This window comes from Drosophila pseudoobscura, chromosome 3 (assembly GCF_009870125.1).
Source record: "Drosophila pseudoobscura strain MV-25-SWS-2005 chromosome 3, UCI_Dpse_MV25, whole genome shotgun sequence".
NCBI classification, from domain to species: Eukaryota; Metazoa; Arthropoda; class Insecta; order Diptera; family Drosophilidae; genus Drosophila; species Drosophila pseudoobscura.
The window spans coordinates 14,991,779-15,018,720 of record NC_046680.1 but is presented as its reverse complement, the minus strand read 5'-3'; the positions used below and the strand labels follow the sequence as shown (position 1 = coordinate 15,018,720).

The following is a 26,942-nucleotide window of genomic DNA, read 5'->3' as shown; positions in this document are numbered from 1 at the left end:
CGTTTCTGATTCAGTTTCTGGTTTCGTTTTACGTTTTAGGCCCTGCCATTACCTAACGCATTTGATGCTCTCAAAGGTCACATTATTTACCTTTTATATTCCCATTCGTGTCAGTTACCAGCGGGGAGGGGAGGCGGGGATGCGGGGAGGCAGGGCGGCAGGGAGGGGAGATATGTTAAAGCCGCTGATGCTTTTTGGCGCATCGAAATGTTTCCCTCTCTTTCTTCTTTCTGGCTCTCTCGCCTGCTCGCTAGCTCGTTGCTTTTTTTTGGCCTCCGGTGGAGAAGGATATTTCGTAATATTTTCCCTTTTAGATTCTTTCGTTGTTTTTTCGCCATTTTCAGGTGTTTTGGAAAATGGGGAATGCAAAAGGCGAGGATTGGGCTGAAGTATGGGCCAAAGTTGATGAACTTTGACCGCTTTTTTGGGGTTACGTCTTTCTCTCTATCAAGTTTTTCCTTTCTTGTTGGTTTTTCGCTGTCCAATAAAGAAAACTTTTGATCCTTCATTCCTTTACTTTCCGGCAAGATCCTCGCTCTTTCTCTCGCGTAAAGCTTTTCACACGAGCTTTCCATGTACAGGGTGTGTGTGTGTGTGTGCTTTTGGGGATTATCTGGCAGCTTATGGCAGCAATGTCCTTCAGTTTATTTACACTTTGCCAGCATTTAACTCTTGTATTTCTGTTTCCTGAGCTTTTCTCACTCCTTTCCTGTTTCCTGTTTCCATGTCCATTTCCACTCCCTTTGCCTCCTGGCTCCACTTTTCCGTAGTGATTGCTGCTCGCTTTTTGTGTCCATTCACCATTTTCCTAGAACTGCTTCGTTCATTTTCTGTATTTTCTGCAAAACATTTAATATTTGCGCGTGTTCTTGCCCCACCCTCCCCGCCCCCCCACTATCTACTACCCCATCTACAGATGTGTGCGTGTGTGAGGGTTTCCCCATCTTCAAGCTGATTATTATGCCGGTGTAATCTGCTACATATAACACGAGGAGGAGTCGCGGCAGGACTGCGTGTGCGTGGGCATGGGCGTGTGGCAAGTACTTTTAATACTTTCACCTTCTCGGAGGCATCGCCTGGGGGTATCACGGGAAGAAGGGTGCGTATTTTGTGGGGTAGACACACACACACACACAGATAGACATGTAAATATTTCAGCTTTTAATCTATTTTAATGGAAATTATTCGCGAACAACTAAGTTAAGCTTCTCCTTTTGCTGTTTGTACTATGTACTATGTTTTCTGCATTTTATCTTCTATAATTTGCTCTCTCTCCCTCTCTTTTAGTTTAATTTTTCTAATCTCGACTTGGCCAAAGAGCGAAAAGAAAGAAAACAAATCCTTGCGGACGCGAAAAAGTATGCTACATTTTTCGTAGCACTCTTTTGCTTCTGCTCTATCTCCATGAGACGGTGGGGGGGGGGGGAGAGGGGTGTGTGTGCTCTGTAAACATCTCACGTCCCATATTTATAGGCTGCCATGGCATAAAAAGCGATTCCAACCAGGAGGCTCAGGGCTTGCCAAAAAGATTTACAAAATGTTTTACCACGAGCCTCCAGTATACATTCCTCTCCTCCTTTTGCTGTATCTGGAGATAGTCTGGACCTGCCCCGTTTTTAGGGGCGGTTGAGGATTAGCCAATTCCCTTTGCATTTGCTTAGGAGAAAAGCTCGAAGTTTTTTGGTATCACCGACTGCAGTCCGACAGAGACTCGTATCACAAGCGAGTAAAAACCCAAGTACTATTTGCACAATTTGTTGAAATTTCATGCCCCTCCCACTCGCCCATGTATAGGTCTCCAACTGAAAAATCTCCCCGTCAGAGTCCTGGCCGGCTTTGGTCTAGTGTAAAGTGTTGCCAACGAGGAAGGAAGGGCCTGCGATGGAGATGGGCTAACGGCACTAACAGCATTTCAAATTCCATTAAATTGTGTTGCTCTGGTCACACACAAAATAATTTCAAGTGGCATTTTCCTGGGTTTCCCTCGTTCCGCGTTGACAACAAAACTCATTTCATTAACTGCCCCCAAACAGGACGCACAATCTGTTGCCCCTATACGCACGCACACACACACACATTCACAGAGTGACACTTACATACACATGTAAGCGAGTGTGTGTAGTCATAAATATGTCTGCTATTCCAAACAAGTCCCTCACTCTCGCTCCCTCATAACGACACCTTGGGCATCCCCATCCTCGTGCCCCGTGCCCCGTGCCCCGTGCCACAAACGTTTTGCCCGGCCACTTTATCAAATTAATTACTTTTCCAGCAGCAGCAGCAGCAGCAGTAGGAAAGAATCGAGTGGGAGGGGCGGGGGGCCAGTTGCAGGGCGAGAGGTCAACAGCACAACAACAGCCAAGTGGTCGGAAAAGTTGTTGTACATTTGCCACATTTTTATGGCCCCAAACACGAAATCAGACTGCGGAAAATGCTGAAGGGATTAGCCAGGGTGCGGGAATTGTTGGGCTGGGAAATCTCCGATTTGTATGGCTTCAAGCGGTTTTCAGATATGATTGTGGCGATCTTTGATCGTCCTGCTACTATTTTAGGCATACATATGTATTCCGGCATTAGATTTCATGACGCTTTTCCACCTTGGAAAAGCTGTTGACGTCAACGAATAAATTCTTTGGAATACTGCTTAAAAATAGAACATGCAGAAAAAGTTGGCTCCCAAGAAAAATCAATAAAAACGAGACGAGAATTCAGTAACTCTATGCCCCATGCCCCACGCTCTAGGAGCACCCACTGTCACGCTAAATAATTAAGTCATTTTTGTGCCTACATATTTGTTTTGCCCTTTTTGGAATACGAGTACACGTACATATGACAACAGTTTTGGTTGTCATTGAACAGAAAAGTGAAGCTCCTCCTCCTCCTTGCAAATTTTCACTTCCATTTTGACAAGAGTGAACCAATGCCGGTGTTTAGAAATGAATAGAAAGTGATGATAGTGGCAGTTATCGATACAGCATGATCATCACTTACGCAGCGTTTGTGATTTTTTAGTTCATTTTATAAAATGCACTAAAAAATCACAGGAATACCGGCACAACCGATTACACTTGACGATTAGTTTTTTCGTCGTTCGTTGTGTTTTTTCGTGCCGATTATTCACTTAACGAACACTTCATCGGCAAACAGCTGTCCCTTAACATACGCCAGCAATAAGTGCGAGTGAAAGGCATATAGTATAGTGAGTGCGAATGAAACGGCTTAGAGTAACAGGTCCGTGGGGCTTAAGATGTCCTGTTATAATGCGAAAAGGCGAAGAAAGTGACTTATTTCATCATGGTCTAGCCCAACACAATTATTAATTATCGTCTAATGCCCTCACTTTTCTATCATTCTTCCAAGTCTTGAAAGAGCCTCAACCCAACTCCTGACGAACTTAAAAGCACCTGGCGGATGCGTTCATCTGATCTTTGCTGTGGCGGCCCCATAGAATGGGCGGAAGGGGCGTGGGGGCGTGGTTGCGGTGCGTGTCTAGTGCCAGTCACTTGAAAGCTCGTCGAGCCAAAGTAATTGAAAATGTAAATGGTTGAGGTTAGTGTGTGGGCGGATGAGGAATGAAGGGATGATGTTGGCAGTGAAAAAAAAAGTATAGTTTTCGGAAGCACAGAAGAGTGGCAGATGAAGGGATGAGTTACTCATACAGCGGAGAGGAGGAGGGCGGCCTGCTCTGGAGAAGTTAATTCCCTTTCAGTGGTTGAGGCCCTCTCTTGTGGCTGTGGCTGCTTTTATTATTAATAATTGTTGATTATTCTAACGGAAGTTTATTGCGGCTTTAGTCCCATGATTCACATAATTAACTTGAACGATTTCCCCTGCTTTTTTGCTCGGTTCAAAACTGGTTCTTTCTGCTCTAAACAGTCCGTTTCTGGCTTGGAACAAAATGAATGCGAAAATTTCCAAAAAGGAAGTTGAATTTTCATGCAGGTGATTTTCTGATCCTGTGGGAGGGGGCGACGGCGGCACACCTCGATAATTTTGCCAAATTTGCAGCTTTGCTCTGCCAGTCGGTTCTTTCGACCAAATTTTGTTTGTTTGCATTCTGTTTTGTCGTCTGTTTGCCAAAATGTCTGTGTGTGCATGTCGATGGGTGTGTGTGTGTGTGTGATGAGTAAATAAAATTAACGAATGTTGATCCTTGTGCCGACAAAAGTTTGGGCAAAATCCAGCAGCAAAATTTCAAAGAGGAAAACTGATTTTCCCATTTTCCGAAATTTACACGAATCCCAAAAATGTTTCACAAAGGTATTCCTGTGGCGTCTACTGAAGTCTCAAAGCAAGCATAGGTCTAACTTTGGCATTTTCGATGAGGCTTCTGTTGAAAATTTCGCTTAATTACTGGTGGGTGGACGGACGCCCATGCTTCCCACATGTCCCATTGTTCAGAGATTTATTCTTTTGCAATCGGTCTTTCCATCCGAAAGGCAAAACGCCATAAAAATATACAGCGTGCGGGGATGCAGGTGTGTAATTGCTACTCGGTGCCGAGTATGCAAAAACAAAATACGCGCAATATTGTAGGTCCCCCCCAAAAAATCTGATAAAATTAGAAAATGTTTTATATCTCATTTGGAATACTGTGGATCGAATGCTACCAAGTTACCCCTTGATAAAACAATCATTAATCGAATTTCGGCATTTTAATGGGACTTTCTTGGTGCTTTTTGTGTAGCTTTCATTCACTGATTTCTTTTGTTTCCAACCCCCCCATACCTTGCTCGATCATCTCTCTGTCGTCACGTTCTGCTTTGTCGTCAAGTCGCGCGCTGAGTCAGTGGCGCGAGTCGCGCGCGTTTCTGTGGCGTTTTTATCTGCTTAGCACAGCATAGATGCACTCAGAGAAGAGCCAGAGACAGAGACAGAGATACAGAGGGAGAGAGAGAGAAAGGGTAAGGGAGGTGTAAGAATTCTTCTTATTGCTATTTCGATGTAGCATCCGACATTGTCATCGCTCTTTTGTTTGTTGTAGTTGCCATGCAGCTGTTTTATCTATCAGATGCCAGCCCTGTGACTCATTCGACGACTCTGCTGCCTCGTCTTGCAGCTTTCCGCCTTCTTATCGGCCAGCAATAATGGTCTGGCGATAAGCATCCCAACCGCACTCTGCTCTGATCTCATCTGATCCGATCTGATGGATTATTTCTCCAGATGCTCGTTAGTGGATAAAAGTATGATCATCCAATTATGATTGGGATTGGATCAGATCGCTTAATGATGCCAATTAGCTGCCGCTGCCGCTGCCGCTGCCGCTGACGGTGCCGGTGCACCGGCAATTGCTGAAGCATTATCCACGGCAATTACCGTGCAAATCAAATATTGAACCAGGCACGCCACGCAAAATATTTCTACTAAATCGATGCCGTTTTCTCCACTCTCCAAATGACTTGCGAATGAGTTTCTTGTTTCGAGGCTTTGAGGCGCTTGGGGGCCATTAAAGCAAACCACATCTACAACTGCCACTGCCACTGCAACTGCCACTGCCACTGCAACAGATTAAAAATGCAATTGCAAATTAAATTTAATTTAAAAATCCATCAAGACAAATAAGCAAACGAATGCGAATGTGAATGGAATGGGAATAACGAACTGCGAAATGCCTTTTTATTTTAATTTTTATTTTTATGCTCTCCTTCTTCCGCCTTCGCCTCCTCCTCCACCTTGTATTCGTAATTGATGCCAAGACATGAATCTAAGTAATAAAATCACTGTTCAGATTTCCAGAGCAGCGTTCTATATCTGTCGATTGGTGGGCATTCCTGGGCTCTGACTCGGGCGAACTATTTGGGAACTGTATATACATATATAATCTGTATATAAGCAAATTACAAGTGATTCCCCAACACTTTCGATATATATTCCTTATTGTATTTGATGTTTAATTTAGTTTACGAGTAAATTTAATTGCTTCTCTGATGGCCATAGAATTTGTGTAATGCTTTAACAACAACCTTAAGCGAATAGTAGGGTATTCCGATGCTCCGGCTCTGGCAGAGAGGAAAAGTAGAGGTGTAGGAAGGAAGAGAGGCTGGCCAGGTTTACTTTCCGACAGGCGATCAATTAAAACGTTTTCATAAATTTCACACAGGTGTGTCTGAAGTTGCAACTGCCGTCACAGGCTGTGTATCTGTATCTGACTCTGACTCTGTCTCTGTCTCTGTGTGGAGAGCCCGAACGAACAAACAAACCGAATCGAGTCGAATCGAATCGATCCATCGCCGCCCAGACCCCAGTAATTTAAGCGAGCTCCTCTGCTGGAGGACCCTTTTGCAGACCGAATGACATATGCATATAGTGCAGTTCATTTTGGCCAACAAATGCAACACCCGCCCAGGCAGGGGCTGGTTCGTCCTTCTACCCTGGTGTATGTGTATTCAAAGTGGGGTCAGGGGGGAGGGCAGGGAAGGGTATGGTGAGCGGCTCTCAGGGCCATTTATGCCAAAATTTAATTTATAATTATAGCAAGTTTAATTTATGATCATTGACATGCTGCAGCAGACCAAACACACAGATTCACACACACACACACACAGAGAGAATTGGACACGGACACCGATGTTGCAGCAACCGCATTCAAACAGGGGAGGGGGGCGGAGTGGAATGAGGAGGATTCAGCTATTGTGTCCATCCATCCTTTTTCCCTCCCCGTTTCTCTGTGTTCCCTCGATAGTTGGGGGGGTTCGCTGGTTGCAGATTGTCTGGCATTGTGTGCAAACTGCAACTGTTTCAAAAGTTCCCACACACCCATCCACATGCGGACGGTCTCTTTGCCTCACTCTCCACCTTTCTCCATTTCCCGCTGGGGCCCTCATGTCCTTGGGGAGGAGAGGTAGAGTAAAGCCCACCGCTTGCCGCGCTGAAAGTTAGCTGATATGCCAGCATCAACAACAAGGACGATGATGATGATGGGACTGTGGATGAGAATGGAAATGGATATGTGGCCTCTCTTGTTGTTGTCGAATGTCTGTGAAAGTTATAGCCACTCCGCTGGCATCCTGGCATCCTGGCATTCTGGCATCCTGTCGACGATTGCAGATTGCACTTTCTGGCCGGCCAGGAATGCGTTTGGATTGAGTGTGCTAAGGAGCAGTCGTTCAGTCAGTCAGTGCAGGGAATTCGACACCCAATTGGATCATAATTAAAGGAATGCCAACAACGATGGATTCCTGAGATCAACCTTGGAAGTCCTTTCAACCTTCCTCCATGCTCTCTAGTTTAATGAATGGATCACTCCCGATAGTACTCTAATGCATTTCCGTACGATTTTCACTTGTTTTCCGTTCATTACTTTGCCTTTTAGTCCAGCTTCAGGCTCTGTCTTTGGCAATTAAAAAACGAATTCGCTCCGCTTTAACGCTTTGCCAAATTAGGTTTTCTTCAGCTCCATTTCCTCCTCTCTCCTTGTCATAATTTTGTTACGGAACACAGAGAGTGCAGTGGAGAAGGAGAGCAGGGCAGGGCAGGGCAGGGCAGGGCAGGGCAGAGGCAGCAGCTAGTTTCTGTCGCACAAATATCAAATGACAGCACACCCAACAGGGTGCCCACCGCCCACCCTGTACGCCTGCCGTACATTCTCTTGGCTTCATTTTGGACTTTCTGGCTTCAGTTGCCAAAAAAAAAAAAAAGAATAGTAGGGGAGAAATATGGTAAATGGGAGCGAAGAGCGAAAGCAAAAGCGCAGACTAAATCATGTTTTGGGTAGTTGTTAGTGGGCGTCAGTAGGCGTGGCCCTCTTTGCTAATTTCATTGACTCTTCAATTTTTGGGCCGCTGCCAGACACGGCACAAAGTGTGGATTATGTATTGGTTGTTGGATGTTTAAGTAACTTTAATTAAGCTAGTAGTTTAGCATAGAAAAGAGGCTTCTTCTGCCTCCTCTAGTGGGTTGTGGGTGTGGTCTAGAGTCTAGACTGCAGGAGGATGGTTTTTGTCTGTAAAATAATTAATCAAAAGTGTACCTTTTCGTTGGGGATTTTTCGCACCTGCTTTCGGAATGGAGACTGGGGGACTTTCGATTATCCTAAGTGCAAGTGTACCCGGGCTGTAGTACAGTTGTGCTTGGTCATCCTAAGCCTGATGCCTAAAGCCTGAAGTACCAGAATACAGTGTTACCAGCTTTGTCGCTCTGTTGCTCCTCGAACCCTTAAAAGGGGACCGAACTTCTTTTGGAGTTTTATTTCATTCGGTTTGTTCCGTTTTCTTTTTTTTTCTTTGCGCTCTCAGGCTTACATATGTCACACACACACACACACACGTGCAGGATAGTCACATATATCATTGTCAAGTCTATATGCAAGGCATACCCGAACCAACCAAACCAACCAAACACCCACCCACCCCCAGAGGCAGCCGCCCCCTGACTTCCCTCGAAGCACCCAGTAGGATATCATTCCCTTGACAGCGCGTGGGGCGTGCGGCAATCTTTTTGGCTTGTCAAATGCGCATTTCCTGCTTAGAAGAAGAGTCCTTGCTGCCGCTCTTTCACTCTCTTGTGTGAGTTTCAGTGTGTGTGTTTCAGTGTGTGTGTGTGTGTGTGTGACTGTGCGGCTGTCTCCAGCGCAATCAATATGGCGGCGCTGGGGTAATAGCTGCAGGATTTACGCGCTCGTGCGGCGTCTCCGGCTTGCCCCAGAAGCCTCAACACCCCTCTAAAGCTGTACAGCTCCTTGCCCCTGCTTCAGCTCCTGCTCCTGGTGTGGTTACATGGCCGCCAAGCCGTCGTCCTCGTCCTCGCCAGTTACCTTTAAACTTTTTTTTTATTGATATTTTATGTATTAGTGGGTGTTGGGTGGTGGGTGGTGGGTGCGTGGTGTGTGGGCGTATGTCTGTTTGCTCTTTTATGAAAGCTGCAGTAATGATTTGTTTTATGAACTTGTTTCCTTCGGTACCGTTCTGTACATCGATCTTTCCTGCCTCCCCCATGGAGCCAATCGAAGCCCATCGACTCCACTTGATGGGGGGAATTTGTGTGGCAACACTGATCCCAAAATGTATGCTACGGCAGGGGCAGGACACACTCGCAGGGTACAACATGTACCAAACCAAGCGATTGTTGCCCTCTGTGGCTCTCTGTTTCGCACACGAAGAGGAGGGCGACTCGGTTCTTTCACACCTCAGGCCTCGAAGGCGAAATGATTTATGGGAAGCAGTCGAGAACGGCCAGGGCAGGAGCAGGAGCAGGAGCAACAAGAGCAGTCCAATGCCAAAGCCAAGGCACTAAACTTCAATTAGGCCCCCGACGAGAGTCCATGACTTTTAATCAGTGTACTTTGCGCCAGTGTTCGCCGGGCCACTCACTCGCTACCGCTTACACGCGAGCGTGGATGAAATGAAAATGCGTGCAGCTGCAGAAAACACACACACACACACACACACACACATGCAGACCAATAGCGGCAGCAAAGGAAACATGCATCAACAAAAAAAAAGTACGCTTTGGGAGCGACGAAGCTCTTGATACCCTCGAACGGCCAGTCAAAGGGCTAATGCAGCCTTGAAAGCCTTTGCGAGCAGAAAGCTGGTGCTGTCTCTCTGCCTCTCTGGTGGGTCACGGCATGACATGGCCACAAAGAGGGAGCAATGGAAACGCACAGTGGATTACTTCAAATCCAGGGTGTTCGGTGCTTCCATAGTGGTCCTTGCTTAAGCGACGCTGCGGCCTCAAGATTTATTTTTGCTGCCTCTGCTGATGCGTGAGAGAGAGAGAGAGGAGTCGACTGGCACGAGGACGATACCCGAGACGAGGACAGCAGCGAGGACGACAGGTTGGAGAGGGATGGCATTGAAATGCCAGCAGAGCGGAGGTCGATCGCTCCCGCCTCTGTCCTTCGTTTATTTTGCATTTCGGCTGCGCCATTCTCGGGCCCATTACAATAACAAATGAATGGCAAATTTGTTGCTTGCCCGAGCCCGAGCCCGTGCCCGACCGTGCGTGCGTGCGAGCGAAACAGCAGCAGACAGAAAGAGACGCACGTAGTGGACTAGGAAAAAGTGCCGAAAGATTTATGCTTTGCTGTTGTCATCGTCCCTTCTCTCCCTCTCTATATCTCTCTCTCTCTTTGCATTTGCCTCTGAGGGAGTGTGTGAGTGTTTGGCAGTCAATGAGGATTCGAAAGCCATCGTGGCGATAATAAGCTTGAAAGCCTCTCTCTCTCGCTCTCCTTCTCTCCTTTTCACTCTGTCTGCGAGTGCGTGTGACACATGGAGCTGACAGCCAAAGTGGGGACAGCTTCGAATGGAGTAGGTGTTGGGCGCCCAGGGGTGGCGTGGCTGCTGCAGATCTGTCTCTGGCTGCGGCTTTGCATGTGGATGCCAAGCAATGTGTCAGGTCTTGGCCTGGGCCAAAATGTGTCCTCTGAGTGGCAATGGGATGGCAAATTAGCAGAGTGGCAGAGCGGCTGGGACACAGACTCACCGCAAAATTCCATATGAATAACATCCTTTACCGCAACGCAACTCATCGTTTCCTTTCCTTTCCATCCCATCCCAACAGGTGTCGGCTGGTCAGCATCTGCATCTGAGTGGCGATATGAAGAGCAATGTCTCCGTGGCCGCCCAACAGGGCGTCTTCTTCAGCCAGCAGCAGGCCCAGCAGCAGCAACAGCAACAGCAACAGCAGCAGCAGCCTGGCAACGGCGGAAACAATCCCCAACAACAGCAGCAGCAACCGCATGGCGGAAATGCTGGAGCTGGAGTGGGCGTCGGAGTGGGCGTGGGCAATGGCGGACCCAATCCCGGACAGCAGCAGCAGCAACCAAATCAAAATATGAGCAACGCAAACGGTAAGTGTCCCTACCCCTCGCCCTCCCTCCGAAAAAAGCTAATCCAAATCGAAAATCGCCTTCCCCTTGCAGTAACCTCCGATGGCTTCTCGCTCTCCCAAAGCCAAAGCATGAGCTTCAGCCAACAGCAGCAGCAGCAGCAGCAACAACAGGCGGCGGCTGCGGCGGCGGCAGCAGCGGCTGCCCAGCAGCAACAGGCAGCCGCCCAACAACAACAGCAGCAGCAGCAGGTGCCGCCCAACATGCGGCAGCGTCAGACGCAGGCGCAAGCGGCAGCTGCAGCAGCGGCGGCAGCAGCGGCGCAGGCGCAGGCAGCGGCAAATGCAAACGGACCCAATGTCCCGCTCATGCAGCAGGGACCCCAGGGTCCGGGCGTTGGAGTGGGTGTGGGCGTTGGGGTAGGCGTCGGCAACGGGGGCGGCGGAGGCATGCCCAGCAACGGGCCCGCCGGTGGACCCAGCAACGGTGCAATGAATCAGATGGGAGGACCCATGGGCGGCATGCCGGGCATGCAGATGGGCGGACCCATGAACCCGATGCAGATGAACCCGAACGCGGCTGGCCCCAATGCCCAGATGATGATGGGCGGCGGGGGAGGCGGGGTTGGGTCAGGTCCCGGCCAGGTTCCAGGCCCTGGGCCTAACCAGGCCAAGTTCCTGCAGCAACAGCAGATGATGCGCGCCCAGGCCATGCAGCAGCAGCAGCAGCACATGTCCGGCGCGCGTCCCCCTCCGCCGGAGTACAATGCCACCAAAGCGCAGCTGATGCAGGCCCAGATGATGCAGCAGACGGTGGGTGGGGGCGGTGTTGGTGTGGGCGGAGTCGGAGGAGTGGGCGTGGGCGGCGGTGGAGGCGGAAACGGCGGCGGGCGCTTCCCCAACAGCGCTGCCCAGGCGGCAGCCATGCGCCGCATGACTCAGCAGCCGATCCCTCCCTCCGGACCGATGATGCGGCCCCAGCACGCGGCCATGTACATGCAGCAGCACGGCGTAGCTGGCGGTGGTCCGCGTGGCGGAATGGGAGGTCCGTACGGCGGCGGCGGAGCGGGCGGACCCATGGGTGGGCCCCAGCAGCGTCCACCCAATGTCCAAGTGACTCCCGACGGCATGCCCATGGGATCGCAGCAGGAATGGCGCCACATGATGATGTCCCAGCAGCAGTCGCAGATGGGCTTCGGCGGCCCCGGACCCGGGGGCCCCATGCGGCAGGGCCCAGGCGGTTTCAATAGTGGTGAGTGGAAGAAGATGGCCTCCGTGTCGATGCATTTATTAACTTGATTGGTTTCCCCTCCACCTCTCCCTCCCTGAACAGGAAACTTCATGCCCAACGGAGCCCCTAATGCGCCTGGCAATGGACCAAATGGCGGCGGCGCTGGCATGATGTCCGGTCCGAATGTACCGCAAATGCAACTGACTCCAGCCCAGATGCAGCAGCAACTGATGCGCCAGCAACAGCAACAGCAGCAGCAACAGCACATGGGACCCGGGGCAGGCGGTAATATGCAGATGCAGCAGCTCCTGCAGCAGCAGCAGTCGGCGGCCGGCGGCAACATGATGTCCACCCAGATGCAGATGTCCAGCATGCACATGACGCAGACCCAGCAGCAGATCACTATGCAGCAGCAGCAGCAGTTTGTCCAAAGCACCACCACGACCACGCACCAGCAGCAGCAGCTGTTGCAGATGCAGGGTCAGGGCCAGGGAGGCGGTCCGGGATCGGCCAGCAACAACAACGGAGGTGGCGGTGGCGGCGGCGTCGGTGCCGGTGGGGTGGGAGCGGGTGGTGGCAACGCATCCAACACGATTGCCAGCGCCAGCTCGATAAGCCAGACGATCAACTCGGTGGTGGCCAACTCAAATGACTTGTGTCTCGAATTCCTGGACAACCTGCCCGTGGACAGCAATTTCTCCACGCAGGATCTGATCAACTCCCTCGACAACGACAACTTCAATCTGCAGGACTTTAATATACCGTAGATTCGTTGAAGTAGTCTCCACCATACACCAGCACCACCACACACACCACCAGCACCACCAACACCACCACATTGTTGCCTCAGTTTTGTTCACAATTTTTGTTTTGTTGCCTATTGTTGTTATTGGTCTTGGCCAACCCCATCCCGAAACGAAACGAGCCCGACCCAGGCCCCTGCCCATGCCCATGCCCATGTCCCTGCCCATGCCCATGCCCATGCCCCGTCCCTGCCAATGAAGTTACTTTGTTTGTTAATTGCGTGTGTGTATTTATACCTACTCGTGCGGGTGTACGAGTATACCTAAGCTAAGTTCGTTCGTCTATGTACTATAATTTCTAGTTTTGCTGGCTCCACTGTAGCGCAACGTATCGTGTCGTTACGTATCGTATCGTAGCGAATGTATTATCCGACCTTAGACAGGGTCCAAGGTGCAGGGCGTGCGGCCGCTGGGCGTGGTAGCGGCTAGAGCTCGCAAGACATTCCAAACAACCATTTAACCATATGCCAGGCCATCAATCAACTGAGGAAAATCAAAAAGTATTCACAAGTACTTTAAAATCAACCAAAATACACTGTCGCTAATGCGTACGTAGTCAGAGTCGCAGCAGAAGCGACCTGCCACGCCACGCCTCGCCACGGCACCAGAACACTTAAGCACTTGTACTTAATGCAAATTTTGTGCCACGCCCAGTGCGTTGTGCGCCGCCCCCCACTTCGTTTGATTACTTAAGCAAAAGCCGCAAGAAAAAAGAACAAAGATTTTACAACAAGAAAAAAAAACCATAAGCAATGGAGAGCAAAAGCAAAAAAGAACCAACAACAAAAGGGAGAGACAACAACAAAACAAAACAAAAACACAAAATAGTTGTACATTTTATATTGTATGTATTTAATTTTATTTAGTTTTTATAAAACAAAAAATCGACAAACAAGCAAAAAACTAAAAAAAAAAAATGAACAAAAAAAATGGGGGGAAAACGAAATCGAGAATCAATCGGAAGAATGAGCAAAAATATTGGTGATATTTTAAATGCTTAAACAAAAATTGAAAAATAAAAGAGAAATAACGAATCAAATAAGAAATCAACAAAAAGCTAAAACACAAACACAGACACACAAAGGAGGAACCGTGGAAGCGAGAGGAGAGGGGAGAACTTTTAAAAACAAAACAAAATCCATTCGTGAATGAGAAACAGTTATTATTATTATAATTATAATTATTATTGTACATTGATTTTTTAATTGAATTCATTTTTAAATGGAATTTTTAAAAGCGGAGCAACAGTGCGACAAAAGCGCAAACAAAACATATTTAACAAATATACACTATATATACGGAAATATTATATATACATACAACTATGCGTAGTTTTTGGTAGTGAAACGTAATTTTTAGTAGTTTGTTAAATAAATTGATATAAAAACACAAACACACACATAATATTCAAACATACATACATACACATCCGCATATACGCGTATACACGCGACTCGATATATATACATATATATTTGACTATTGTAAAAGCAGCGCTAACGATTCGATTTACGAGTATAGTGTATGTGTAATTAGTCCTAAGGAGCCACAAAATGTTTTGAGAAAGTAAGGAGAGATCGAAATTTATATTTAATGCATGCGCCTGGCCGCATTACCAAGTGATGCCATGCCACGCCCACACAGAAAACGATAGAGAGGAATAGGAGAAACGGGACACTATTCAGCAGAAAATAAGCTAAAGAAAACGCCAGAGATTCCAGCAATGAAATTATTGTACGACAACTAATTAGAGCAATTCCATAAGTCCATAAGTTAGACGTTCCGTTGAGGCCATAGAAATTTTGAACCAGGCACTCGGATGCCACTTCCACAGATCTTCTACTTACAATATATAGTTACAGAGACAGACATACATACAGACAGCTCACAGCCATTTTTGCAGTGTCTACCGTGATTCGGAAGGGTCAGCAGGAATACGAGTATGTAGGAAAAAGAGCTCGACTCCACAGCACACGCCTAGCAAAAGATATACACATATACATAATACATACATACATAAAAACTAACAGAGAAAAGAGAAAAAGAACAAGTATTTAAGCCGCAAACAAACAAAAACGAAGGAAATCTAACAAAATTTACTATTACAATTATAAATGAATAAAAATACGCGAATTGTAGTTTGTAACTAATGCTAAATGATATGGATACGAGATGATGATTTGTTTATAATTATTATACGAAAACCGCAAATTATATATACACTATTATTAAATACAAATTATATATTATATATATACACGCATATTATTACTATATACAATATGGCATATTATTATTACATATATATTTCAACGCGAAAGCAAACTAGCGAGCTAGACCGTACGGTGATCTGATCGTTGAGATGCCACCTCGCTACGCAGATCCATTGATCAGTTGCCCTGCGAAGCTTGGGCCAGAAAGAAACGAGAAAATCATAACTTAATATCAATTAACGAGAAGGCCAACCAAAACTTTAATTATTTGAAATACGAAAACAGCGAGATATTTTCTGTAAGCCTACGTCTCTGAATTAGAAGAAAGTCAAATTCTGCTTCAGCGAGCGTTTTGGATTAGTTTTTGTTTGGCCAACATTGATTGGTGCACGGGTCTTCTGATTGCCGTTTGTTGTCCTCCGAGAAACAAAAGAAAATGTTGGGAAGCAAATCAAACATTTATAGATGTTCTTTTAATATTAAAGAAAACAGAACGAAAGTAACAAAATAAAATAGAAAAATATTACTTTTGTAAATAAATTTAAACTTGTTTTTATACCAATCTGTACTATGCTGAGAGAGTGAAATGGCATTCCATTAAAGAAGCAGGCGTAACTCAGACGAAGGAGGAGATGAGGATGAGGAGAAGCCTCAGGAGGGATTATAGCCTCCCAACCTGCGAATGGAGCAGTTCAATTTTAATTTTTTTTTAAAACATCCCTAAGAATGTTCTTCTTAACAGTTGAGCACATAAGGGCTCCCCGGTGGCAGAACAACCGAAGACATTTAGTTCGGTTTAAGTCGGGCAATTTTGAACAAATGTGGCACCAACCTCATGTAGCCTACATTTTATAGACCGTGGACCACGTAAAATTGAAGCACCGCAGGACAAGGACTTTATCTGATCAAGGATGTTAACAGGAACGAAAACAACTCTCAATTTTTGGCACTACCGGGATAGATAAATCTAATCAGATAAGATAAAGAAATGTAAGTTACATGAAACAAAAGCTTGCAGTGGCGCCGTCTGTATATATTCTTATGGACTAAAATCATTACGTCATATAAATACCAACAGATGTCGTATTGGTGATGATATATTTTGGTGGTATATTTTTATGAGAAAATGTTTGTCATCCCAGGCTCCTTAGGTATCAGGATCGAGATAAATATATACAAGACTCTAATAATACACTTGAATATGTCTAAAACGTATCAATTTGAGAAAAGGTCATAATAAATTACATTTGATCTTCATATAAAATTAACGAAATAGGGTGTACAAAGGCCTATACACGCATAATGTCTTCAAATACCAGCAACATTGCGACTCGAAAGTATCGATGGGATTTGCTCTCTATTTTTTTATGGGATATCCTCTCTTCGTGGAGGGATTTTTTTCTCTCCACAATGCCCCTTTTCAGCTCAACAATGTCCCATTCCCTACTCACTTACGTTTTCCTACGTATTATGCTGCTGGCAACATTCAATTTGTATGGGAAAGACTCATGTGCCGTGAAATCGAGCAGCATTGTTCCAAAACATTACGCGGATAAGCAGCATTTTGCATACCCTGGGAAATGGATGTTATGGATCTGAGAAAATGTTTGTCATCTAATGCACCAATACGGGCCAAAACTATTCAGTCTCTGGTTTAAAGGTATTTCAACGATATTTTGAAGGTTGTGGTCTTCTTACTGAAACCAAATATGGGTATCGGGATCGAGATATATTTACAATACCCTAATCATATGCATTAATATGTCTAGAACATAACAATCTGAGATAATTTCTTTATTAATTGCGTTTATAAGCAGCTTGGAAAAACAGTTTCTTCAAATAGGGTATAGCTGAGCACATACGTACTCCGGTGGGCGTGACATTTCATACTCACTTGCGTTGCCACTGTTTTTTTGTTGACCTTTTTTGTTTAAGCCTTGCTTTAGCCAAAATACAATAAAAGCAAGGACTAGAAACTAACCAATCTTGAAGAAAATTTATTCATCAACGGCCTAAAATTATGTGGGCTGGGCTGGAGGTTCTATCTAGCTAGTAATATTCGACGGAATATCAAAATTTTGCAATTAGGTTTCCAATTATCGATGGAGAACGATTAACCCATTGTAGGCCAACGGGGTATTTTAATATTCCACCGAAAATAATTCAAATTGAATAGTTTTAGCGCAGTTCAGGAGAGAGATGTCGTTGTTTTTTTTAAGTTCAGAGGAAAGATGACATGGATCCACAAGAATAACGTACAATCGTTAATATTTTCCGCCATTTATCCCCAGCAGTCGAACTATTTAAACAGAGGGGGCTTGGGTGGGCCAAGTTCGATTTCCTATCGATATACGAGACGCTATATATAAATAGCGGTGCACTGCACACAATTTTCAGACAGTATTTTTTTCGCCGACGAAGTGATTTCCGTGCTCGACAAGGCTTTAAGCAAAAGAGATAATTTAAGTTAAAAGTTCAAAGATCCATACAAAGACAACATGAGGGAAATCGTACACATTCAAGCTGGTCAGTGCGGCAACCAGATCGGAGCCAAGGTATGTTACTGCCACAGATTCTGTGCATGCTATACTCTTAGAAGATCGGTTAATTAAGTACAGTTGCCAAAATGGCGTCGTTTTTTGCACTGCTGCCCATGTGGCAAAAATGATTGAGACCGCCGCTGGCATTTGCCTACAAAAAACACACATACAGGCGGGGAATTATGTATACATGAAGACGTATGTTTGCGTGCGTACCGGCATCTGTTTGCCTGCTCCCCGCGAGATGCTCTTTCTTCGCTTGCAATTGCCTCTAAAACACTCGGACACGCCCAAAATTTCTGGGAGCCTGTCTTTTATGTGCCTGTAATTATAGTTTTGGGTGTGTCTGCCTGCAGTTACATTCATCTGTACATACACAGAAAAATGAACGCCAGCCCATGCATGAGTCATTTTCCCCTCAAACAAATACTTTCTCAATTTTCCTCTTGAATGTGAAAGCAACTCGGGCTCACAGATGGTGAAGGGTTTGCACAGACATAGCACACATACTTCCAAACAGCTCTCATATATGTATGTATACATTTTCTACTAGTTTGGCTGCCGGTTTTTGCCGCTATGCTTCTAAAGAGAAAACATGACGTCATTTTAACCTAAAATGGCTGAACCAGTTGTCGGTGACCGGTCGTATAAGAGAGAACTATACATATTTTTGTGTATAAGTATGTACTCATTCTATCGATTGTATGTTCATACAAATCTCTATTTTTGCACTCTTGGAGCGGCTTGGCTTCTATCTTATCTACCATGAAAAAATTTTCTATTTTTTATTCATGACGGTCCATACAAACACAGTCGCACCTTCCGTCCATGTATAAGTGTATGTAGGGGGAAAATCTGCATTTGCTTGTGTGGAGAGGCAGAAATGCAACTTTGGTTTATTTTTATGAGCGAGAAATTTTTCTGCTGCAGAGGCGGCCAAAATGGGGGTAACCATATAGAGGAATTTGCCGCATACTTCGCGAACACTCGGTCTCTCCTTCCCACTCCATATTTTCTTCTGCACACACACACACACATAGAAAGAAGGGCGGTGCTGCACATGCGTGCGAAAAGGACTGGGACGGTGAAAATTGATGACGAATCCTCTGTATCATCGTCTCCTTCGAGTCCTTTCCGGGAAAATCAATAGCCGTGTCCTGAAAACAACCCCTGAAAAAGCCTAAAACTTCTGGCAGCTGCAACATAACATTTGTTGTGCTCAATGTAAGACTTTATGTGTGTGTATCACCGACGCGGCTTAAAGAGGGTCGGAGAACTGTATACGTGTGTATGTATATTTAGAAGAGCTACCACACAATACAACTTCTTTTTATGAATGTCAACCACGCAGTTTTCTCTGTATGTTTGTATGCATGTACATCGTGTCCTCGCCTTTCTATCGACTTATTTTAGTTAATTATTTTATTTGTTTACTCGACATAAACAACGAAGCAAACTTTTTTGTCGCTCGCGGTGACGCAATGCCCTGAAAATAGTCGATCTATGCGCCATATGGTCGGTACGCTGAGCCAGAGTTGCAGCTTAACCTCAACCACCGCCAACGCCATTGCCGCTCGCCGTCGTCGTCTGGCCTAAATGTGTGTGTGGGCTGTTTGTGTGTTTGTGGTTGCCTCGCGCCGGTGATGTAAGCGCACTGGGGAAATGTATGAGTGGGAGGAAGGGGGAAGAAGGAAAGCCAAGCCAAGCCTGAGGTCGCCCTGAAAGGTGCGTGGGGTGTCAGGGAAACGGAGAATGGGCGGGGCTGATATTTCCGTCGCCGGCCCACACTGACAATTGCAGAGTCCAATGCCAGACACGACAGATGTGCTCCGAGCTAGGCCCACGCCAGATGACGTTATCGTTGTCGACGCCGGTGTCTGTGTCGGCGGAGACTCATGAGCCAAGCAACGCACCAAAAATGGCATCGCCTGAGATATGTTAATCAGAGCTCAGGCCATACATAGGTACACAGGCAGACATAGTACATACACATTGTACATTGAATATAGCGCAGAGATCTCGAATGATTAGTCAGACCATCAATCAATACTCATACATTTATTGAACTAAATTGTTAATTATGTATTTTCTTTGGTTTCTTTTCTTTATAGTTCTGGGAAATTATCTCCGACGAACATGGCATTGATGCCACCGGTGCCTACCACGGCGACAGCGACTTGCAGCTGGAGCGCATCAACGTGTACTACAATGAGGCGTCCGGAGGCAAATACGTGCCCCGCGCCGTCCTTGTCGACTTGGAGCCCGGCACCATGGACTCTGTTCGGTCCGGCCCTTTCGGCCAGATCTTCAGGCCCGACAACTTTGTGTTCGGACAGTCCGGCGCCGGCAATAACTGGGCCAAGGGTCATTACACAGAGGGCGCCGAACTGGTCGATTCCGTGCTCGATGTCGTGCGCAAGGAGGCTGAATCCTGCGACTGCCTGCAAGGCTTCCAGCTCACACACTCCCTTGGCGGCGGCACTGGCTCCGGCATGGGTACCCTGCTGATTTCCAAGATCCGCGAGGAATACCCCGACAGAATCATGAACACATACTCGGTTGTGCCCTCGCCCAAGGTGTCGGACACCGTTGTGGAGCCCTACAATGCCACTCTGTCGGTGCACCAGCTGGTCGAGAACACAGACGAGACCTACTGCATCGATAACGAGGCTCTCTACGATATCTGCTTCCGCACCCTCAAACTGACGACCCCCACATACGGCGACTTGAACCATCTGGTCTCGTTGACCATGTCCGGCGTTACTACCTGCCTTCGCTTCCCCGGCCAACTGAATGCTGATCTCCGCAAACTCGCCGTGAACATGGTTCCATTCCCACGTCTCCACTTCTTCATGCCCGGCTTTGCCCCACTCACATCCCGCGGCTCCCAGCAGTACCGCGCCCTCACCGTGCCTGAGCTGACCCAACAGATGTTCGACGCCAAGAACATGATGGCTGCCTGCGATCCCCGTCATGGTCGTTACCTGACTGTCGCCGCCATCTTCCGTGGACGCATGTCCATGAAGGAGGTCGACGAGCAGATGCTGAACATCCAGAACAAGAACAGCTCCTACTTCGTCGAATGGATCCCCAACAACGTGAAGACTGCCGTGTGTGACATCCCGCCCCGTGGCCTGAAAATGTCTGCCACCTTCATTGGCAACTCCACCGCCATCCAGGAGCTCTTCAAGCGCATCTCCGAACAGTTCACTGCTATGTTCCGTCGCAAGGCTTTCTTGCATTGGTACACCGGCGAGGGCATGGACGAGATGGAGTTCACTGAGGCCGAGAGCAACATGAACGATCTGGTCTCTGAGTACCAGCAGTACCAGGAAGCCACTGCCGACGAGGATGCCGAATTCGAGGAGGAGCAAGAGGCTGAGGTTGATGAGAACTAACTTCTCAATTCGATGTTTTGCGAAAAATAAAACCAGGACAAAAGTTCAGTTGTAAAATGTTTCTTTTAACAACGTAATCAATAAAGTCAGATCCATTTTGTTCACATGTCTAATTGCTATTCTCAATATTTTTATGGTCCTTGAGTCCTTACATTGGGGTCAATTAATTAAAATGATCTGATTACGTTGAGCTACATAAGAGTTAACCCGAGATTTACGAACTGTTGAAGGATTAGTTTTTGACTAGATTAAACGGCTACATATGTACAAATTTGCCAAAATAGGGCGTGCAGAGAACGCGGCCATTGATTTGGGCATTAATCAATATCCATTAGCAAATTTTAACCTGCCCCAACGCTATATAAGTTAGACCCAGAAAATGCCCATTATTCAGGAATCGGACTGGATTGGAGGTGATTCTATTCAGTTTTCTTTCTAAAATCGGCCAACCTTCATCATAAATCAGATAAGTTGATTTATTAAAATATTATCGCCAAGTATGACGTCACAAATATATTGTAAGAAGTTGTTTGGCTCTCCAGCACTATTGATTCCAGGGATACCATACATATGTATATGGGATTTAATTGGGAAAGAAATCGTTGTCAAAACGACTTACTTAAACGACTTTTCTCGACTTGCGACTTAATTTCTGTATATTTTTGACGTCAAAATTGGGTTTATATTTACGGTATATAAAGGTATACTTAATCAACCAATCTATTAAAGATAAATTTCAGAACATAGGGAATAGAAAATTCCAAACGCACCTTTTTTAAACTTCACTCTCTCAAATCGTACTTCTCTGCATAATTTATTCCAATGGATTGCACTCATGTTTTTATATGGTAGGTACTTTACCTCCTTGTCACTCATTTACTTTTAAAAAATTCCACCTTGGCGCGCAGCTCTATCTAGAATTTCCCTACATGTACTTTACATGTAGCAAAAGTGTACCTAACATATAAAAATAGGAAATTTGTGTTGACCTTTGTTGTTTAACCTTTATTTTAAACAAAATCAAATAAAAGAGACTACTCTTGTAGAAAATTGTTGCATCATTCGTATAAAATTATGGTTTCAGGGCTGAAAGTTCTAACTAGTAGTAATCTAGTACTAGTAAATCTTAAGCCGAACATAAAAATCGAGGAATATGATTCTCTATCATGTACAGCGAACGATTAGACGTTTGTGTAACTCCACGAAAATTATAAATTTTGACTAGCTTTAACGCAGCTCAGGTGAAAGATATCATGTATATTTTGTTATTAGGAAATTAACTCAAGTCATTCACCTGTTCAAATAAAGGAGGGTTAAGTGGGTTAAGCTGGATTTTTATCGGTACATTTACGGTATATTTGAGTGTCAGACCGTATATCAGGGTGAACGTTTCTGGAATTTGTAATACTTTTCGATATTTTTTAAGGTACACATTAAACCGACGGTATATTTACGGTATATCGGTAATTTTCATCAATCTTTAAATTTCATTTCCAACGGTATATAGAAATCCAATAAAAGCAAGTATTTCGAAAATCATGTATAGAATTGATTCATCAATCGTACAAAATTGAGTGGGAATGGCTAAATGTTCCATATAGATAGTATTATTCAACGAACGGTCGTTTTTTGAATCGAAATTGAGTTCCCGCGGTTTGCTTTAGCAACAATGAGTCCCATTCCATACACAAACATGTTGCTAATTCCATGCACACATACCCTGGGGGAAATAGATGTTATAGAATTGTGAAAATGTTTGTCTTCCAAGGCTCAGTAGGTATCATGATCGAGATAAATATATACAAGATACTAATAATTACTTGAATATGTCTAAAGAATATCAATTTGAGAAAAGGTCTTAACAAATTACGTTTCATCTTCATATAAAATTAACAAATAGGGTGTACAAAGGCCTATACACGCAGCATGTCATCAAATACCAGTTGTTGAACTATTTTGTTTAAACCTAGTTTTAATCAAAATACAATAAAAGCCAGGACTAAAAACTAACCAATTGTGTAGAAAATTGATTCATTAATGGGCTAAAACTATGTGGGCACGGCTAAAAGTTCTATATAGCTAGTAATATTCAACGGAATATCAAAAACGAGGAATATGTAAAATAGAACTTGAATTCGTTAGTATATTTACGGTATATTTTTAAAATGAGATGGTATATTTTGGTATACTTCTGAGGTATATTTTTCCGATAAGTCAGTATATTCGATTGACACAAGTAAGTTGAAAAAATAAATAAAATAGGGCAAATTTTTGCAAATAAATGCTTTTTACCGAAACCTGTTCCAACAAAGATGATAGCAATGGATGAGCAGCGCAGCGACAAAATCTATGGCGGATGCGAGGGTCCGGACGCCATGTATGTCAAGTTAATTTCGTCGGACGGCCATGAATTTATTGTAAAACGGGAACACGCTCTCACCTCTGGAACCATCAAGGCGATGTTATCCGGCCCAGGACAATTTGCCGAGAACGAGGCTAATGAAGTGCACTTTCGGGAGATTCCGTAAGTTCAATCCAAACTGCAGTCCCGCTAGCAACTGGGGGCTATCTTAGGCCGCATAATCCATTCTGACCTATTGACCGGCGGCGACTTTGCACAATACATACACACATCATTCCATAGAAGCATGCATGAATGTGTGGATGGACATTAGTGCTGAAACACACTAAACTTAAAGAAAATGCCCACAGTTTCTTTAAATGATAATCAAATCGTACATTCTGCATACGTTTTGAGGACACTCGTGCTTTTGGGATTACCAACCACCGACTAAGCTGATATTCGTGTTGTTTATTTTCAGGTCGCACGTCTTACAAAAGGTCTGCATGTACTTCACTTACAAAGTACGCTACACCAATAGTTCCACTGAAATACCCGAGTTTCCAATTGCACCAGAGATCGCATTAGAACTTTTAATGGCAGCTAACTTCCTAGACTGCTAAATTATTGGTTAACTTTATATACTTTATTATCAATTAAACAAGGGGAAAGCAAACTTGAATACAGCCTAATTTTTGCCTATGTTAATTTTTAATGAATCAAGATGATTGTCTCTGTAGGCGAGAAAAATAAAATAAAATTCTGTTAATTTCTTAAACGACAATAATTCCTTGTTTAAAAATAACCCTTTTATTTAACTCGAAACATTCGCAGGCTTTGAGCATCATTTGCTATGCTTGGACTTGGCTTTGGAGGCGTCCTTGTTGCTTAGCATGGCGAAGCGCATTTGCTGGACCAGCCACTGGACACCTTCGCCGAGGCCCTCGCCGGATATGGCATTGCTGGAGCAGATGTGCCAGGGTTTCTCCTTGATGTTTTCCAAACTGAGTGCTAAAAAGTTATGGTCGTTAAGTATTTACTGACACACATAGTTATGAGTAGAGCTGGGAGCACCTGCTGCGATTTTGACGCTGGATAGGGAATCCTCTGCGTCCGATTTGTTTCCATAAAAAAGAATTGGCACAGTTCTATTGCACAAATGGGGATGCTGTAGCACCAGATCCAACTCATCTTTCACCACAACTGAAATGTAAAGGATAGCTGAGCAATTGGATGTGGAATCAATGTGAATTCATGTTAAGATACCGAATCTCATGCGATCACTGGAGTCAATGACGTATATAATCCCCTGGCAGTTCTTGAACTGATGCTCCCAAAGGTTCCTGTAGCGTGTGGCGCCCGACATATCGATCGCCTTTATGCTAACTCCTGCCATGCCTGTGCAAGAATGATAGATATTCATCAATGGAAGAGGTAGGCATAGCATTCGTTCTGGCGGAACTTACTGTAAAACTGCTCCACCATAAAGCCCACTGTGGGAACCATAATGGCTGACTGGTCACCCGGTTTCTTGAAGTGGTTGACTATCGTGGATTTGCCGCTGTTGTTCAGGCCCAGTACTAGAATCGTCATTTTGTCCTTTTTGATTTTAATCAAATCGGCCAAATTGTGCAACATTCCCATTTTACTGTTTAACTGGCATCCGCCGCAATTGTTTATAAGCTTCACTACGATGTTTCTGACATGTTTGGCCCCGCAAAGGACTTTGGATTGCCATGGCAACAATATCCTCAGTGTGAGGGCATCGATTTATTGAAAGTTTCGACTGCCTTCAACTTTAGCGCCTGCTACTACCACTCCCCCTGTGGCCGCAGAAATTTCAAGTTCACCTTCTGCATGACTTTGGCCAACTCGCCCTCGCCCACACTTGAACAACTGGGGCATTGAAACATTAACACTGCTCGAGTATAGTATGTACATGTAGCATATCGAGCTATTTCTTCGTGGATTATTTCCTAATCTCAATCTAAATCAAAACTTATATAAAACATGAATAACGTTTCGACAGAATCCAAGGTTTATTGTAGAATTCATCTTAAAAAAACATTGTTACGATAGGAGCTTCTACTGTTTCTTGCTGTTCAGAATGATGCCATCGTACTTCTGCTGGAACCATTTCATTGCATCCTCCTTTGTCAGGCGGTGAGGGAAGCCCACAGTTCCGGACTTGCGCTTCCTGTGGTTCACATTGTAGCCTGAAACGGTGTAAAAAGAATAGGTAAGAAATATGCCAACAAGGTTTTGGAAAAATTCAGATAATGTGGAAATTGTACCGTATGGATTCGCATTAGTGCAAATCCCTTTGAGCACATCTTCATTTCTTTGCGCACATTTACTGAGTATCAATGCCTAGTCTGGCAGAGATACCTAATTAAGTGCACATTCGATTAACGGCGAAGTTTTTCTCTTGCTTACCTGGACGGCCCAGGACGACGTAGAAGTCCAGACCATAGATACCGATCGAGGGATCGTACTTAATACCCAAATCGATATGTTCCTGGATGCCGAAACCGAAGTTGCCGGTGGAGGAGAAGTTGTCGCGTCTCAGCTCGTACTCGCGCACCTTCAGACCACGCTCCAAAATCTCTTCAGCCTTGGCGCCGCGCACGGTGCAGTGGACAGCGATCTTCTCATTACGACGAATGCCAAAAGAACGCACTGTGTAGCGGGCTTTGGAGAACACTGGCTGCTGGCCAGTCAGCTGCTCCAGCACCTGTGTTTGAAGACAGTTTTTAGTTTACTTGAACAGACAACAGTCGTGTGTACACAAAAGAATAGTTACCTTAGCGGCACGGGTTAGCCTATCACCGGATTCACCAACGCAGATGTTCAAGCACAGCTTCCTGATGTGCAGGTCGCGCATCGGGTTCTTCGCCGGGTCGCGCTTAATTTTGGGTTCCTTCTTAGCAACGGCCTGAAACAATCAATGAATTTCGTTACTTGGGAGCCGTATTCGCGTTAAATACAGCTTCGGGTGGCATATTGCATACGTCCACATAGTTTTAACGGTTCCACTTTTCACAAATATAGGTAAATAATAGCCGATGCGGGGCAATTTATACGCCACTCAAAATTTCGTATAAACCTACCGCCATTATGGTATGTGGGAAAGAAAGGAAAGAAGCGTGTTACAGTTCAGTGTCATCTAGAGACAGTAGAGCCTGCAAAACCATCGATATTTCAATGTTACAATATTTGTGGACTATCGATGTTTTTCCTCTGAAATACGAACGGTGCAATGTGATTGACTTTGTAGGTAATTTAGGGAAATTTTAAGAATTTTAATTGCTTCTGTATTATTCCGTATTATGCAGTCTGTGGAAATGGAAATATTTTCATAATATTTTCGGAAGATGTACGTAGGACCTGAGTACCCCTCTTATTTTTATGAGTACCACAACTGTCTCTATTGAATGATATCGATGTTTCCCTCTACAATTTTTAATAGCATAGCTAATAGTTGCCATAAAAAAGAAAAAAAAGAAAATTATAGCCTAGATTGACTAACTCAGACGAAATATTTGGTCGACCAAATCAGGGATGATATTCGTATGGAAGCGATATAAAATCTGAGATCGAAAGTACAGAGATCTGTGCGATATTAACTGCGACCATACTGGAATAA

The 26,942-nt window shown here is 45.0% G+C and overlaps 5 protein-coding genes across 9 annotated transcripts in view; 3 read left to right on the top strand and 2 right to left on the bottom strand.

Moving 5' to 3' along the window:
* Positions 1–13,548, top strand: part of mam (neurogenic protein mastermind) — a 64,264-nt gene extending 50,716 nt beyond the window's left edge. For all 5 annotated transcript variants that reach the window (XM_033378111.1, XM_033378110.1, XM_033378113.1 and 2 more), the window contains 3 exons: positions 10,504–10,792; positions 10,865–12,022; positions 12,104–13,548. In XM_033378111.1, coding sequence (XP_033234002.1) covers positions 10,504–10,792; positions 10,865–12,022; positions 12,104–12,768 — 2,112 coding nt within the window. In that variant the 3' untranslated portion in view covers positions 12,769–13,548. The remainder of the gene's footprint in view (positions 1–10,503; positions 10,793–10,864; positions 12,023–12,103) is intronic.
* A 3,849-nt stretch (positions 13,549–17,397) lies between these two features.
* On the top strand, positions 17,398–21,068 carry betaTub56D (beta-Tubulin at 56D). Its single transcript, XM_002136590.3, has 2 exons — positions 17,398–17,572; positions 19,669–21,068. Exons 1-2 carry the CDS (start codon positions 17,516–17,518, stop codon positions 20,953–20,955), a joined length of 1,344 nt encoding a protein of 447 aa, XP_002136626.1. The 5' UTR covers positions 17,398–17,515; the 3' UTR covers positions 20,956–21,068.
* Positions 21,069–23,068: 2,000 nt separating this feature from the next.
* Positions 23,069–24,046, top strand: EloC (elongin C). Its single transcript, XM_015179599.2, has 3 exons — positions 23,069–23,191; positions 23,268–23,479; positions 23,778–24,046. Exons 1-3 carry the CDS (start codon positions 23,126–23,128, stop codon positions 23,917–23,919), a joined length of 420 nt encoding a protein of 139 aa, XP_015035085.1. The 5' UTR covers positions 23,069–23,125; the 3' UTR covers positions 23,920–24,046.
* Arl6 (ADP ribosylation factor-like 6) lies at positions 23,941–25,192 on the bottom strand. The gene is made up of 4 exons (XM_002136592.3): positions 24,763–25,192; positions 24,563–24,694; positions 24,371–24,499; positions 23,941–24,307 (listed from the first exon to the last, which is right to left on the bottom strand). The coding sequence occupies exons 1-4, from the start codon at positions 24,938–24,940 to the stop codon at positions 24,141–24,143; spliced, it is 606 nt and encodes a 201-aa protein (XP_002136628.2). The 5' UTR covers positions 24,941–25,192; the 3' UTR covers positions 23,941–24,140.
* A 119-nt stretch (positions 25,193–25,311) lies between these two features.
* RpL11 (ribosomal protein L11) lies at positions 25,312–26,545 on the bottom strand. Its single transcript, XM_002136593.3, has 4 exons — positions 26,407–26,545; positions 26,100–26,231; positions 25,733–26,030; positions 25,312–25,512 (listed from the first exon to the last, which is right to left on the bottom strand). The coding sequence occupies exons 1-4, from the start codon at positions 26,410–26,412 to the stop codon at positions 25,382–25,384; spliced, it is 567 nt and encodes a 188-aa protein (XP_002136629.1). The 5' UTR covers positions 26,413–26,545; the 3' UTR covers positions 25,312–25,381.
* Positions 26,546–26,942: the final 397 nt, after the last annotated feature.

Bases quoted from the DNA above. Each gene is read 5' to 3' on its own strand.
- betaTub56D (XM_002136590.3), top strand. From the start codon at position 17,516: ATGAGGGAAATCGTACACATTCAAGCTGGTCAGTGCGGCAACCAGATC. The intron at 17,573-19,668 runs GTATGTTACTGC...TTTTCTTTATAG, and splicing joins GCAACCAGATCGGAGCCAAG to TTCTGGGAAATTATCTCCGA.
- EloC (XM_015179599.2), top strand. From the start codon at position 23,126: ATGGTATATTTTGGTATACTTCTGAGGTATATTTTTCCGATAAGTCAG. The intron at 23,192-23,267 runs GTAAGTTGAAAA...GTTCCAACAAAG, and splicing joins AGTATATTCGATTGACACAA to ATGATAGCAATGGATGAGCA. The intron at 23,480-23,777 runs GTAAGTTCAATC...GTTTATTTTCAG, and splicing joins GTGCACTTTCGGGAGATTCC to GTCGCACGTCTTACAAAAGG.
- Arl6 (XM_002136592.3), bottom strand. From the start codon at position 24,940: ATGGGAATGTTGCACAATTTGGCCGATTTGATTAAAATCAAAAAGGAC. The intron at 24,695-24,762 runs GTAAGTTCCGCC...ATTCTTGCACAG, and splicing joins TATGGTGGAGCAGTTTTACA to GCATGGCAGGAGTTAGCATA. The intron at 24,500-24,562 runs GTATCTTAACAT...TTTACATTTCAG, and splicing joins CAGTGATCGCATGAGATTCG to TTGTGGTGAAAGATGAGTTG.
- RpL11 (XM_002136593.3), bottom strand. The intron at 26,031-26,099 runs GTAACTATTCTT...CTTCAAACACAG, and splicing joins GGCTAACCCGTGCCGCTAAG to GTGCTGGAGCAGCTGACTGG. The intron at 25,513-25,732 runs GTAAGCAAGAGA...ACACCGTTTCAG, and splicing joins CGTCGTCCTGGGCCGTCCAG to GCTACAATGTGAACCACAGG.